This window comes from Artemia franciscana, chromosome 3 (assembly GCF_032884065.1).
Source record: "Artemia franciscana chromosome 3, ASM3288406v1, whole genome shotgun sequence".
Classification (NCBI taxonomy): Eukaryota; Metazoa; Arthropoda; class Branchiopoda; order Anostraca; family Artemiidae; genus Artemia; species Artemia franciscana.
Window position 1 is genome coordinate 35,942,726 of NC_088865.1, and position 15,936 is coordinate 35,958,661.

At 34.5% G+C, this 15,936-nt stretch overlaps 1 protein-coding gene across 1 annotated transcript in view; it reads left to right on the forward strand.

Annotated features, from left to right (window-relative positions):
- LOC136025224 (synaptic vesicular amine transporter-like) overlaps positions 1-15,936 on the forward strand; it is an 89,687-nt gene that overhangs the window by 67,368 nt on the left and 6,383 nt on the right. The window contains exons 6-8 of the mRNA XM_065701047.1: positions 2,751-2,933; positions 10,638-10,739; positions 13,173-13,399. Of these exons, the coding sequence (XP_065557119.1) occupies positions 2,751-2,933; positions 10,638-10,739; positions 13,173-13,399 (512 nt within the window). The remainder of the gene's footprint in view (positions 1-2,750; positions 2,934-10,637; positions 10,740-13,172; positions 13,400-15,936) is intronic.

Consider the following 15,936-nt stretch of genomic DNA (forward strand, 5'->3'; position numbering starts at 1 on the left):
GGAAAAAACTAAATTTTTATTTATTTAAAATTTATCTATTAACAATTGGGTGGTATTAAGAAATTGCCCAACTAACAAATTGGGCAGTAAAAATGCGCATTGTTTTGATATTTATATAACAAAATAACCTATTCACGCCTTTGTGCTTCCCTCATCTCCTCCGAAGTTGCTTTCTTCTTAACTTTGTGCATCTCAGGTTCATAGTAAAATTTTAAATCGTTCTCAGAATTTAAGCACTGAGAAAAATGAATTCTAAGTTGGTTCTGAAGCTAAGTAAGTTTTAGAAGATACTCAATCAAGACAAAGCTACCTTTCAATCTAAAGAACAAGGATTCTTTTTATCAAGAGATAAAACATCCAATCACAACATAAGATGTAAAAGGGGTTACAACTATTATAACCATTAAGGAAAACCTTGAAGTGCCAAAGATATACGCTCTTCTTAAGCTCTTTAGTTTAATGCGTTTTTAGCCTATTTTTTGCTGATTTTTTAATTCAAGTCTCTCTTTTAATTTGACATCCTTTACTACCCAGCTACAAAACTGCACTCGAAGGTATTTTTTTTTTTTAATTCAACGTCCAATTTCTTTTATTTTTTAAAGACCTATATGGTTGTGTGTGTGGTTGTGTATTTGTGGTTTTGTCTCGCTTAAAGAATCCAAACACCATATTTTATAAATAATATCATATATTATTTTCGTTGCTGCTGGTAGTTCTAAGGGAATCTCTACTATCTCAGAGTTTTTACTTTTCGTTTAAAGCCAGTATGAACCCTTAGCAAGTGGTTTAGATGATGCTATAGTAATGGTGAATACAAAATCAGAAATTTTGTGAAAGTGATCAAAATATGTATTAGATTATTTCATTTTTGTATGATTTCGATTTTCCTTTAAAATGATGACTTTACTTTTGCATGGTATCTCTTAAGATGATTTTATTTTCAAAATACTTTCTACTCTTTTTGTATCAAACCTTAAAATAGTTTTTATTTTTTTTAGATATATACCAGCCTCTTCTTAAGGATAATTATTGTTTTCGGAATTGAAAATTTTGGACATGTTTGTTCGTGTCTTGCAAAAATAACTTACAGAAATTTTATGTCATCACTTACACAGTTTATATTTTTGGTGCATGAGAAGCCTTAAGCTTCTCTTAATAGAACTTACATACAACTTCTTGTGTATAATTCCTTCTGAGAAAGTATTCCACATCACAAAATATTCGCTGATGAGCCTTTGGTATAAATATTTCACAACAGTTCGTGGTAACGAACTGCAAGTAAGAAGCGACCCGGCTTCATAGTAAGCGAAACTCTAAAAGGTAGTATTTTGATAACAATATATATATATCAAAAGAATTGGCCTATTTGGCTGATTCCAAATATATAAGTTTCATCAAGTTTAGTCTTACTCATTAAAGGCCACAAGCTTGAGAAAATTTGCATTATTTTCAAAAAAAGGTGGAAACCCCCTTAAAAGTCATAGAATCTTAATGAAAATTACACCATAAGATTCAGCGTATCAGAGAACCCTACTGTAGAGGTTCCAAGCTCCTATCTGCAAAAATGCTGAATTTTGTAATTTTTGCTGGAAGAAAGACCACAGATGCTTGTTTCTTTGTTTGTTTTTTTGTGTTTGTTTTTTTCAGGGGTGATCATATAAACCCAGTAGCACTAGAATATCGGGAGAAGGCTTATTTGAACGAAATTAAATAAGTGACCAAAAAGATTAGGAGGGCAGCTAGGCCCACCTCCTATACCCCTTTTTCTCAAAATCGCCCAATCAAAAGTTTGAGATGGCTATTTTGTCTAGTATAGTTGAAAAGCCAAAAAACTGTGTCTTTGGAAATAACATGACCCCCACAGCTCCTGGAGAAAGGTCTTTAAGTAATAAAATTTGCCCATTGTTCATGTGTAGTACTTTATATTTGGAAGTATGTATACATTTTTCGTGGGGGGGGGGGGGTAATTATCTGCTAGATGATTTTCACATGGATAGCTTTCCATAGGGTGAATTTTTCAGGGGAAATTTTACATTGGGGGAATTTGCCAGAATGTCTATCCAAAATTCTTCTAATGTCTCGCATCATCTTTCCCGACTCAGTTTCAACGACTCTTGAAACACAAGGCTCGTTTAATTAAAACAATAAGAAGCTTTCTTAAAAGTATTAGAAAACTTTATCATAAAGAGTGCAGGAGTGCATAAAGAAGTGTGCAGGAGTGGGCAACCTCTCCTCATATACGTAATAATTTCTGTTTGTTTTAAGTTTTAATGTTTCCCCTTACTTTCAGTTGAATTTTTTTTTTATTTAATCTGGCTAAAAGTTCATCCAGTACTATCTCATGCACATCATTAATATATATTATTACTTCTACTTTAAAATCTTGCGTCCAACAAGGTTTATTTGATGGAAGTTTAGTTGGTATTTTCTCTTTAAATCAACTCTATTTTTCAAAAACAGCAGAGATAAAGATATATTTGTAGGAAAATGGTGATAGAAACAAAATTATAGTTATGTTTTGTCCAATTTCAGACAGCTGATTGATAACTTCTAATTTATTTCTTTAGGAGAAAACTGAAAACATCATACTCTAGAAAGCTTTTAACACAATTTTATGTCACAGGACTATGAAGAGATTGTAAACGTTTTGCGTTTTTAACTGGTATTCCTGTTTAGTAGCTAATGTGTAACTATTTACAGAATTCACTTCATTCATTTTGTTAAACAATTATTTTAATTTCTTCTTGTAGGAATGGGAATGATTGCTCAATGCTATCCTGATGACAAGGAGAGAGGAAATGCAATGGGAATTGCGTTAGGTGGCCTTGCACTTGGAGTATTGGTTGGCCCCCCCTTTGGTGGCTTTATGTATGAATATGTTGGAAAAACTTTGCCGTTCCTGATTTTAGCAATGCTTGCTTTAGGAGATGGATGTGAGTTTATTCTTTTTATTATTGATTCAGTTGTGCTTATTTTCAATATGTTAATGATACTAATCATTTAATTTATTAACTTTATGTAATAGATTATATATTAATTATACAAATCAAATTAGTAATGTAACTTCACGTCTTTCTGTTTTAGTGTATTAGTAATTTCTTAGACATTTTGGACAATGACAGATATTTCATAAAATGTTAAAGCTTGTTCAATACTTATACCTTCCAATAATATTTTGCCATATATCATATGATATCTAATGTTCATCCCAAAATTAATCTTGTCCTTTTTTAAATTATATATTTTGCTGTATGAGTATGAGTTTAGTGTATTATTATGAGTATGAGTATGAGTTTAGTATCTGACCTAAAAGGAACTAGCTTATGAACCTAATCGGATTACTGTTTGTACTATATTGTGTTAGATTGCGCAATTAACTTGCGGACTTAATTGTGAGGGATTGCTCACTTCATATAAAGTGAGTTATTATTAGTGTATAATTGAATATATTGGTGTTATCGCTGATTAAATACTGTGATTAAGACTGATTAACAGTTTGTGAATCTGCAGTATCTCGTCGGAATAAATGACGGGAAAAAAGCCCCTAAGGCTACCACCCGAGAAGGATACTCCCACTGAAACCCTTAGCCGGTCGCCATTCCAACCTACCTATAAAACTCTTCCTAGAACCTCCCCCCAACTACGCGATCCAAAACTGTTAGCCACTTGTCAGGAATTCAGGCCTTAGCCGAAACTAACTCTAATGAAAGAGGTGAGACGCCTGGCAAAAAGAGGAAAAAGGATGAAACTCGTTCACCAACGATAGTGCAACCCCTCTCTTCAAGTGTCTGAGAAATAAGTGCTAACTATCACCCCAATTATTATACTGTCTCAATCAAGAAAACCAATGTCCAACCCTTTTCAAAAGATCGAATAATGCAAATTAGGAAAGCTGTCTTTCTGATCACCAAGGTGAATTTTGAACTTGTTTTCAAGCAGGACGAGTCTATTGATATTTACTTTACGTCTTCTCAGGCGGCAGACCATGTCCTGTCAAAATCCAAAGAAATAATTCTTGATGGCTCAAAAATTTTAGCCACAAACAAAGATGTGGAAAAGCTACACAAGTATGTGCTGTATGGTGTTGATACCAGTGTAAAAGTGGAGGAAATACAAACTGAACTAATAGATTCTTCAGGTCTTCTCATCAATCCTTCAACTGCTATAAGGCTAAGTTTAAACAAAGAAGGTTTTCTTCACCCTAGCCGTTCAAGGGACACACAGCCCTCCAAAAACAATCTTGCCCAGCTCACCAAAAGCGAGTTGTAATCCTTAGAACATCTGATAAAATGAACCTACCCTACTCAGTTGTAGCTGCAAGAATCCCTTGGCAACCCACACCCCATCGGCCCAGTAGAAGCCAAGCAACAGTTGCTGTAGCAGATGCAAAGACAGTATCATTTCCAAAAGAGGCAAATAATGTTCATACTCAAGGTTCTAGTCATTCCCCCCATCCCTTACCTAAGTTTACTTCAACATCCTGCCCTCCAAAAGATTCATCTAAAAATAGCCAAGAATGGCAAAGGGTTGCAACTTATCTCACAGTCAGTCACTTAATTGAGGTTAGTAATGAAGCTGAGGAAACCAAAAACATTCTCAAGAAGAAAGCTATCACTAAACTTCTAGGTGATGACATATTAGAAACAGCTATGGCTCAATTATCCTCCATGAAAAAGGACATAGATTCCACATCAAAGCTAGTTAAGCCTGTAGACTCAACTGCAAATCAAATCAATGCAGGCTCTGAAATTGCCACAACCCCCAAGACGGTAATCGATGCCACTGTCCTAGTCAAAGGCAAGAAATCTAAGAAAAAAACGGCGAACTTTCCATCTCAGTCCAAAATTACCACCAATGATATTTAGTCGGCTGAAGAAGATTTCCAATATTCTAATCAAGGAGATGATGAAACTCAGACCACAATGGATGTTTAAATGTGCACCGTACAAGATTTTACGTTTCTCACGAATTTATCACTGTGTAAAAATGTTGTTTTTAACTATTACGATGACCAAAATAATTTGCCCACCAGCCCCTTAGCTAGCCCCGATAGCCCTTTAAACCAAATTAACTGTGAATATCTCGACACTTTTGATTTTGTGAAAAATGTGAAACCTAAACTAATGGAAGAGACCAAACTTAATGTAATTTGCTTTAACATCAGAAGTATACGGGATAAGTGGGCTAATTTTAAAGACTTAATTTTAATTAATTTGTTACTGCCCTTTCGACGTAATTGGAATAACGGAAACGTGGCTTTCAGGAATTGTTGATAAGAATGAATTTTCCCTCCCTGGTTTTCAAGCCATTCATATTGAAAGAAAACTAACCAAGTCCTCTGGCGGCATTTCTCTTTACATCCGGTCAAGTCTGAAATTCACCAGGCTATTAGACTGTGAATCCTTATTTTCGCAACCTATAAATAATAGATACATTTATTCAATAATCGTAGACATAAGTGTTGACGAGAATTCTTTTATTTTTTCATTATTTTATAAGCCTCCCTCATTTTTGACCCCTTTCTTTTGTAACCTGTTTGATGATTTCTCTAGTTTTATTAATTTACCACAAAAGAAGGCAATAGTTTTTGGGGACTTCAATTGTAATTTACTAAATGTTAGCAATAATAATGATTGTGATACCTTTTTTGAAACATTCACCTCTAGTGGTCTTCTTCCCACAATCCTTTTTCCTACTAGAGTTGATCCTGTGAGGTCTACAGCTACTGTAATTGATAACATTTTGTATCCACTTCCCTGGGAAACCACCTGTCCTCAAAATAATATTTTCTGACCTGTCAGATCACTTTCCAATCTATCTCTCGCTACCCTCCCTACCAACTACTCAGCCCTCTAGAACTAAAACCCCTACGTATAATAGAATATATAATATTGTGAATACGAACAGGTTCACGGATCGTTTGGAATCCTTCGATTGGTCCAAGGTTTTGGATTGTCAGGATGTTAATTCAGCCACAAATGGTTTTACACGGGGACTGAGTAATCTTATCAGTTCAACCTTTCCAGTTCGTAAATCAAACCGAAAAACTACCCATATACGCCCCTGGATGTCTAATAGCATGATAATCTCTTCATACCGAAAAAATGACCTATATAAGTTAGCTTGCAAAACCAGTAACGTTATTGACCTGACTAATTATAAAAAATACAAAAATTTATATACCAAACTTGTCCGGGAAGCGAAAAAAATTATTATTATTCAAAAATATCTAATTGCAAAGGGAACTTGCCGAAAATTTGGTCAACAATATATGAAATTCTTTCAAAAAAAAAGAAATTCAAGATCTGTACCTCTTAACCTTAAGGACACCAGTGGCAGATTAATTGATCCAAGTTCAGTACCGGATGCTTTTAATAATTATTTCACTAATATTCCAAATGCTAACTCCCGTTCCTTCTCCCAGTCAGTACAGCCTAGCAAGAATCCTGGATCCATGTTTTTCTCTCCAACTGATCGTAAAGAGGTGCTTCAAGTTATCAATTGTCTCTCTAATAGTAGTACACCTGACTTCTTTGGCATAAGTAATAAGCTTCTTAGGACCGTATCTTCCTATGTTTGTGAACCCATTGTGCACATAGCAAACCTGTCTATGACCAATGGAGTCTTCCCAGAAATATTTAAATCAGCAATTGTTATCCCGATTCATAAAAAAGGCGATCCGTCTGTGATAAGTAATTATCGTCCAATCTCACTTCTCCCAGTTATATCTAAAGTGCTCGAGAGAATTATATTCCGACGTCTTTCTCCCTTTTTATTTGGGATTCATTCTTCAGATTCGTTGATTTCTCCTCATCAATATGGCTTCCGTTCCAAATTTTCAACTGCTCATGCACTAATAGACGCCAAACAGTTTATACGTTCCCAACTTGACCTTAAAAATACTGTATTGGGCTTATTTTTGGACTTTTCTAAGGCCTTTGATATGGTTGATCACAGTGTTCTATTAAGTATAAGGAGCGACCCGGCTCAATAGTAACCAAAACTCTTAAATAAATAAAAAAACAAGGCTGCTTCCTCATAAACGCCTCGCTCTTTACGCTAAAGTTTGACTCTTTCTCTCAATTCTTCTTTTTAAAACAGTAAAAAACTTTAGCGTAAAGAGCGGGGCGTTTATGAGGAAGCAGCCTCTTTCATATACGAAGTAATTTCTGTGCGTTTTAAGTTTTGATGTCGCTCCTTACTTTCAGTTAAAAAAACTTGTTTTTTTTTATTTAATTTCTGAACGTTTTTGAATCAAATGCATGTTTTGATTTTGGCTCTCCGCAGAGGAATAATCAAAACGAAATTTGCATATTTTTTTTTTGGCTCAATGGCTTTCTCATAATTTTGATCGAATGATTTTGAGAAAAAAAGAGCGGGGGACGAAGCCTAGTTGCCCCCCGATTGTTTGGTTAATTAAAAAGGCAACTAGAACTTTTAATTTTTTACGAATCTTTTTATTGGTAAAAGATTTACGTAACTTATAAATTAGCTTACGTAAAGAACTTTTCAGAACTAAAAGTTCTTACGTAAAGAACTTTTCAGAATTTTGTATATGTTTTTATTACATATATGAGGGGATTCGCCCCATCGTCAGTACCTCGCTCTTTACACTAAAGCTTAAATTTTATCCCATTCATTAAGAATGACCCCCTGAATCACAAAAGCCGTAGAATAAGTAGTTGAAATTACTGAAAATACTTTAGCGTAAAGAGCGAGGTATTAGAAGGAGGTGAGCCCCTCATATGGGTAATGATTTCTGTTTGTTTTAAGTTTTATTGCTGTTCCTTACTTCCAGCTGAAAAAGCTTTTTCACTTTTTTTTTAATTGTTTTTTTTTTAAATAATGCTAGTAAATCCTGCTCTCCCTTCATGGAAATTTTCTTCTCCCATTACAAATTCTCGAAGGAAAGTTCCCCCAGCATATCCCCCTCTTCTCAACCCCTCCCCCAAACCAAAAAAATCCTCCTGAAAACGCCTGTATACTTCCCAATAACCATTACTATATGTAAGCACAGGTCAAAGTTTGTAACTTGTTGCCCCTCCCACGGGGACTTTGGGGGAGTAAGTCGTCTCCAAAGACATAGATATAAGGTTTTTCGACTACGCTGAATAAAATGGCTATCTCAGAATTTTGATCCGTTGACTTTGAGAAAATAATTAGCGTAGGAGGGGGCCTAGGTGCCCTCCAATTTTTTTGGTCACTTAAAAAGGGCACTAGAACTTTTCATTTCCGTTAGAATGAGCCCTCTTGCAAAATTCTAGGACAACTGGGTCGATACGATCACCCCTGGGAAAAAGAAAAAAAAACAAAAAAAACAAAAAAACAAAAAAACAAATAAACACGCATCCGTGATCTGCCTTCTGGCAAAAAATGCAAAATTCCACATTTTTGTAGATAGGAGCTCGAAACTTCTACAGTAGGGTTCACCGATACGCTGAATCTGATGGTGTGACTTTCGTTAAGATTCTATGACTTTTAGGGGGCGTTTCCCCCTATTTTTAAAATAACGCAAATTTTCTCAGGCTTGTAACTTTTGATGGGTAAGACTAAACTTGATGAAACTTATATATTTAAAACCAGCATTAAAATGCGATTCTTTTGATGTAGCTATTGGTATCAAAATTCCATTTTTTAGAGTTTTGGTTACTATTGAGCCGGGTCGCTCCTTACTACAGTTCGTTACCACGAACTGTTTGAAACTCAACAACTTAGGGATTCGTGGAGTTCCTTTTCATGGTTCGGCTCTTATCTCTCTGGTAGAGTACAGAGTGTGAGTCTGGGCGGGTTGACTTCACATCCCCTACCTGTCCGAAGGGGCGTCCCACATGGCTCTGTTCTTGGCCCAATACTATTTCTCCTTTATATTAATGATTTGGTTACGGACCTGGGTCCATCAGTGCACCCATTACTTTTTGCTGACAATAGCAACTTTTTCATCACCGGTCGTAATTTACCATCCGTCGTCGCCTCTACTCAAACCCTTCTGAATAAAGTACAGGAGTGGTGTCTAGTTAACTGCATGACCATTAACATCAAGAAGAGTCAGGTTGTATTATTTCAAACCCTTTACAAAAAAAACTGAATCTCAGCAAGCACTTGGCCTAAAATATTCTACCAATCTCCTCCCACAGGTCGAAGTTGCCAAGTTTCTTAGTGTCCACATAGACTCCTCCCTATCATTTACCACACACGTGTCCTACATCAGAGCCATAATTTTGCGACAGGTAAATATGATTAATCGTGCGAATTATTTTCTTCCTCCCGATATCCTTGTCACCCTTTATTACTCTTTTATTTACCCATATATCTCATACTGTGGATCTGTTTGGGGCAGCACTTTTCCTTCAGTTACCAATAAATTAAAATCTGCCCAAAACCGTGCCATCAAAGCAGTTTTTCGGCTGCCCCGACTATATCCCACCCAGGACTTGTACTCTGATTTTGGTATTATCCCTTTGAACAAATCATCAAAAAATTAAATCTATACCTTGCATACTCCGCTTACCATAAAAATCTTCCTCCTCAATTATTATCTTATTTTAATATTAATAATTCTGAAGGCCTCTGTCTCCGTTCATCCAACCGTTCCTTCATTGTCCCCAAGTGTGTCTCTAGTTCCGCCCAGCGATCCCCCATTTATAAATCTATACTTCAATGGAATATAATGCCCTCCAGTGGCGAGCTATCCACAAGTTTTCGCACGCTGTATAACAATGTACTAAAAAATTTTGATATTATAACTCTCTAAATTCTTATTCAATTTGCTTTAGTTACCCATGTTTTCTCTTTTCTTTTTTTTTCTCTCTTCTTCATTTTCAATTTTTTGTGGTTATGGTCCTCAACAAGTTCGCTTCCAGGATCTTTATTATTATTGGTGTTATATTCTAGTTTTATTTGAATAAATAGAATTGAATTGAATTGAATTGCTGTTCTATTTTTTTTTCAGAACCAACAAGGTTTTCTTTGAAAAAATAATATGTTGGATTTTCAATTTTTTATCAACTTTTATTAGCATTACAGTTTAATCTATAAAAAAAAACTTTATTTAATTAATCAAAATTTTAATTCACATTTTTCGGGATTAATTTTTAGTTTGCATTTATAAAGCAATGGTAGCGTAATTTAAAGCTTGAGATTTCATCGCATTTGGACCTTAGCTCCACTGTATATAGCTATTTTTAAAATCAATTTCACTTGTAAACTCAAAGTAGCTTTAAAAAAAACATTGAAAGAGACTAAAATTTAAAAAATTTGGTAATTACAACAGCCTAACTGTAAAGGAGATTTACAGTTATTTCTGAACCACAATTACTTTTTTTTGCATCAAATATCAGGAAAAAATATAACTTCAAAATAGAATAATTTTCTTACCATAAAGATGGTCCTGTAAAATCAACTAAACATTCTATAAAATAAGGAAAATCCAATTGTGCCAGCGTATACCAAAAATAACAAATTGCAGAAAATACATTGGATTTCCAATATTCATAAAAGAAAGTTTAATACAGTTAAAATAATCTCAAGACTACTAAGATATTGTCTCGGTGGTTGAAAACTGGCTTGCAGTTTTCTTCTGACTTATTTAATTGTTTTTTATCTTTCAATGAAGAATAATTTTGACTGTTTGTTTCTAGTGCTTCAGCTGTTAGTCCTCCAGCCAGGAGTGCGGAAAGTTGAAGAAAAAGCACCTTCACTGAAAAGCCTGATGACAGACCCTTATATTGTTATCGCTGCAGGTGAGGGAGAACTAGGGAATAAACTTTTAAGTTCATCCTTTATTTGCTTTTTATTTATTTAACCATAGAGTTTTAAAAAAATAATTATTTTTTAAAAATGTATCACTAAATGCAGTAGTAAGTAAGAAGAAAAAATAAGTCAGAAAACAGTAATTTTAAAGCCATGTGCACTAATAGTAGAAAGCCGTTTTAGCACACTCATTAATTAAGTGTGCTAATATAGTTCATACAAAAGTAAACTGTTCCCGTTAGAAGAACCCCAGTACAAATTACCCAAAAACGAACCTTCGATGGTTCTCAACTAATTGTTTCAACAGCCAAAGAAAAAAAGTATTCTGCAACTCAGTAAATCCCCCATAAATTAATATTGCTCTTTTCTCCTTGGTTTTTTGGCATGAATCTTACTCCACAACAATGGATTAAACCCAATATACAGTTAAGAGCAACTTCTTCAATATACTTAGTAATCTAAAACATATCCATTAGATTTCTACGTCTTCTGTGACACTGAAGGGAAGCAATGGTTATTCTTCTGGCCTGTTGATTCTCTGAGAGCACTAAATGTCTTTCAGATACAGAATAATCCATGTAGCCCTTTTTTCAACTTTCTAAGTGCTGTAATTGCATATTTAGGCGTTGAGATTAAAAAAAAGTTAAAATACTCCAGAAGAGTACGGTTCCTGTAATTCCACAGACATAATTCTAAAGCTACTCTTTAGGGCTTATAGAGGATGATTTACAATTATGACAATTTTTTACTTATGCCTATTAAATTTAAAATCCACCCCAAACCGTATAAACAGACTCCATGGAAACTCCACATGGAAAATACAGATTGCCTTCTTCCTTTGCGTACAGTTTGCTCTTCATGTGAGTCTTTCGAGAATTCTGTTCTAGTATTCGTCTTTTTAACCAGCCGGGAACACCCACTATAAAGCATTAAAATAAGAAGTATCTCCAAGGTTTTTTTTTATAATATACTTACCGTTAGAACAGCCTCATGGAAAACAGTTTGCTGCCCCATTATAGCTGGTTTAGTTCTTTTTCAGCCTCCCATCCAATGCTGTCTACTTGTCATTTTAGGAACTTTAGAATTTATGGGAAGAATAATAAAACAATCCCGTCACCAGCAGGTCTAACAGTTGGAGACAACTAGTCGACTCAGCTGGCCAATTCTTTTTCAAAAGTAACCTATGTCAACTTTGTACAGGCTTGAATTTGGCTTAAAATAACTTAAAAGAACAAAAAGATCAATCCGTAAGCATCATTTACTGAGAAAATTCAGTTTTATTTCTATAAAATTTTACATTAGCTGTATAAAATCAGGTACTACACTGTCAGGGGCTTGAGTTTTTTTTATCCCTATATTCAAATGTTCCATCGCCAAAGATCCAACTCTCCTTCCATTCCCCCTTGGTATAACAGAGCCACCGTCTCAGAGCTTATGTCCTTACGTTTTCACTGTCACACACCCCCTTACCCTAATTTCACACATTGAAAGAAAATTTTAGTGGGTATATATTTTTATTAGAAAATGAAAAAATGTATTGAGAGAGGTTTTATAGATATACCAGAAGAACTGTTTAAGTTCTTGCGTTTTTACTGCAATATAGCTCCAACTGTCCCAACTTTTGCCCTCGAAACACTTTTATTATCGTCTCAATGTTTGTATTTGACTTTAATAGGAGTTTCTAAGGTCTTACTTTTTTTTACTGCTACATAACCCCATGTGTCTTAAATTTTGCCATCAAGACGCTTTTGTTAGCGCCTCAATATATGTCTATTTGAGTTTATTTAGCAGTTTCTAGGTTCCTGCTGCTTTTACTGCTGCTTTTTTCTGTCCTAATTTTTGCGATTAGCGTCTCAATGTTTTTATTTATGTTTTATTTAGCAGTTTCTAAGGTACTGCTTTTTACCGCTACAAAGCCCCATCTGTCTTAATTTTTGCCCTTGAGATACTTTTGTTAGCGTCTGAATGTTTTTATTTTGGGTTTTATTTAGCGGTTTCTAAAGTCCTGCTTTTTTACTGCTACATAAACCCTTTTGTCCTAATTTTTGCCATAGGAAAACGCTTTTGTTAGTGTTTCAATGTTTTTATTTGAGTTTTATTGAGTAGTCTCTAAGGTCCTGACGTTTTTGCTGCAACACGACCTCTTCTGTCCTAATTTTTGCCATTTAGACACTTTTGTTAGTGTCTCAATGATTTTATTTGAGTTTTATTTACCAGTTTCTAATGTTCAGCTTTTTCGCTGCTACATAGCCCGATCTGTCTTAATTTTGTCATTGAGACACTTTTATTAGTATCTCTATGTTTTTAGTTGAAATAGCTGTGTTAATATATTTTTTTAAAGGTAAAACATAACAGGCATTTCTGAGTTAAGCTCATTCTTTTAGCTGCGGCATAGCAACTTACTCGAATTTTTTTTTTTAAAGGAGCTATAACATTTGCAAATATGGGCATAGCGGTCTTAGAGCCCAGTCTACCTATATGGATGGAGCGAACAATGAACGCTAGTGGTTTTCAAGTAGGCTTAGGTTTTCTTCCTGCTGCTGCTTCGTATTTGATAGGGACAAATATCTTCGGTCCTGTTGGCCATAAAATGGGCCGCTGGCTTGCAAGTATGCTTGGAATGATCATTATTTCACTTTGCCTCGTGTCTGTAAGTAAATTTTACATTTTTCTCGTTATCCCTCTTCATATTGAATAAAGCTATGAAAAAATGGCTAATATTTAGTTTTCAAAGCAAACTTGGAGCGATCTTAAAAAAAAAGAGGTGATGTGTTTTTCTTTACAATAATGAGATTTACGAAATCTGGGAAAAATTCAAAATTTTAGGGCATCTTAAAATCTATTTTCTCGATGCCTTATTGACAATTATAGATCAAGATCCTACTTCGTATAAAATATGAACGTGCAGGTCAAAATACTCCTACCATGACTATAACTGTAGATATATTAACCAACGTATTCTGTGCCAGCAATCGACCTTGAAATTTTATTGTGTATTGATTTTTTTATGCTCACTTTTCAATTTCAGAACTTTAACTTACCTGAATGTAGTTCGTGCCATATAATTTCTACATCTGCACTATCCGAATGTTTGGAGAAAACATTGCGTCTGTTTAGCCAGTCATTTAACGTTTTGGCTTGAATCTCAGCTCTTTTGACATTTTTGTCTCACACGCTATTCTGTCCTTTCTATCTATGAAGTATTCATATTTTGTTGAAAGTCGTTTTTGTTCCAGTAAAGGTGGCGCAACGATAGCCTTTTTTTTATACTCAAGTCAAATTACACGTTCATTGAGCAGCGTCTCAATGAGCGTGCTCATGGAGCTGACTTAACCAGGACTTCTTTTCAGGATGGATTAAAACTTCAATAGAGGTGGGGTCAACCTGCGAAATTGATTATTTTTTAGGCTTTATATAACAGTAAACGACTCCCCCAAGAGATGCATCAATCAAGAAGTAGGAGAGGAATCCAAATATTCCCTGCTGCAGTAAGGAAGGGTGCTAATCTTGAATAGGCTCAAGTGTGTGGGTTATATTAAGTTGGTTTTATTTATGCATTGAATTAGGCTACTTCAAGGTTTAATTTATAGTCTATATTTTATGAGGGGAGGGGTATATAACGCCAAATATTTCACTAATTACGTAGCTATGAATAGGAAATGACAATTCAAACGGTTTTGTATTGGCTTGTTCAGTGCCTATGTTTTTGGAATGCATCACGATAAAAGCACCTACAATTTCACTGCATTAGTTAACATATCTAAAGGTATCTATAGATCATAAGTAACACAGCCAAGTCTTTTATTTTGTATTTCCATGTTGAGTTCTTGGTTGTATGTTCGTGATTAAGCATAAACCTCTTCATCTCATGATAAATAGATGTTTGAAAACGCTCAATGATATAATTTTCCCCACACTGACCATACCAAAGTATCCATTGTTATTAGCTACACAAAAGGTATTTCTGGAAAATGAACTACGAGATTTTATTTGAAATAAGCTTGTAATTTGACTTCTGTTCACTTGCTTTTTCCAGTATGCTGGTAACTAACTTAGGACCTGGTAACTAACTAACATATGCCTTTATGGGGTGTTATTAGCACTGCCGGTGCTTAAATATTATACAAGAAACAGTCGAAAATTTGAATCGCAAACTTGATATATTACCGACTTTTCACGGTAACAATACCAGACAATTACCTTCGGCTCGCATGGGAAAATACATAGTAGCGATATTTCAATTAAATATTTTGGTTAGGTTAGGTTAGCTTAGGTTACATATTTAATATAATGCGCTCTGGGAGACCCCCCCCCCCTTCCATAATTCTTTGTTGTAGTTTTCACGGTTTTGTTAATAAAGTATTTTCATTATATTTTGTTTCATTTCATTAGTATTAACCAAACTTCACTTCTCGGGTGTTTCTCGTATAATACTTAAGTACCGCATTGCCCTATTTATTTGCACCTTGACTTATCACTTATTTTAGCACACTTAAGCCAACTGGTTGTTCTTGATGGGAGGGCATTTGCGAGAGATGTTGCCCATTATTTTTATTGCGCGTGGTGATTTTTGCTTATTAACATTATTCTCTTTTTGTTAAAGGGGTTTGATAGAAAACCTTCTACAGAAAAACGTACAACTTTTTCACTATTTATTGTTTCTTTTTGTAATCACTAAAACAGTCATCTCTATTGACTCCATTATTCCGACCCATTCACCTTGTTACTCTCATAATCCACTTCACCGATAACTATTAAAAATGAAATACAGTAAAATAAAGAAATTAGAATATCACTTTTAATTTTTGTCTCATTCATTTTATTAGGCCAAAATATCAAGAAAAAATTGAAATAAAAATATAATCTGACGTAAATAGCCCAAATAGCAAAATTTTTTCAATTATCTAAACTGTACCGCGGTCTTCGAAAATATCAATGAATTAAGTAAGATAGATGACGTAAGTTAACAAAAAAAAATTGGTATTGAGATTTTATATTGATACCTAAAATATCCAAGTGAACTTAGTGGTAGCCTTATAATATGTCATAGAATTCCAAATGCCTATTATAAATAACCGAAAGTTTTCTTCTGGATTCCAGGAAGCTCTTTTTCTTAAAATGGATAAAATTAAACTAATTTTAGATCAAGCGAATATACAAATCTTATGTTGAAACAAAATAACTGAA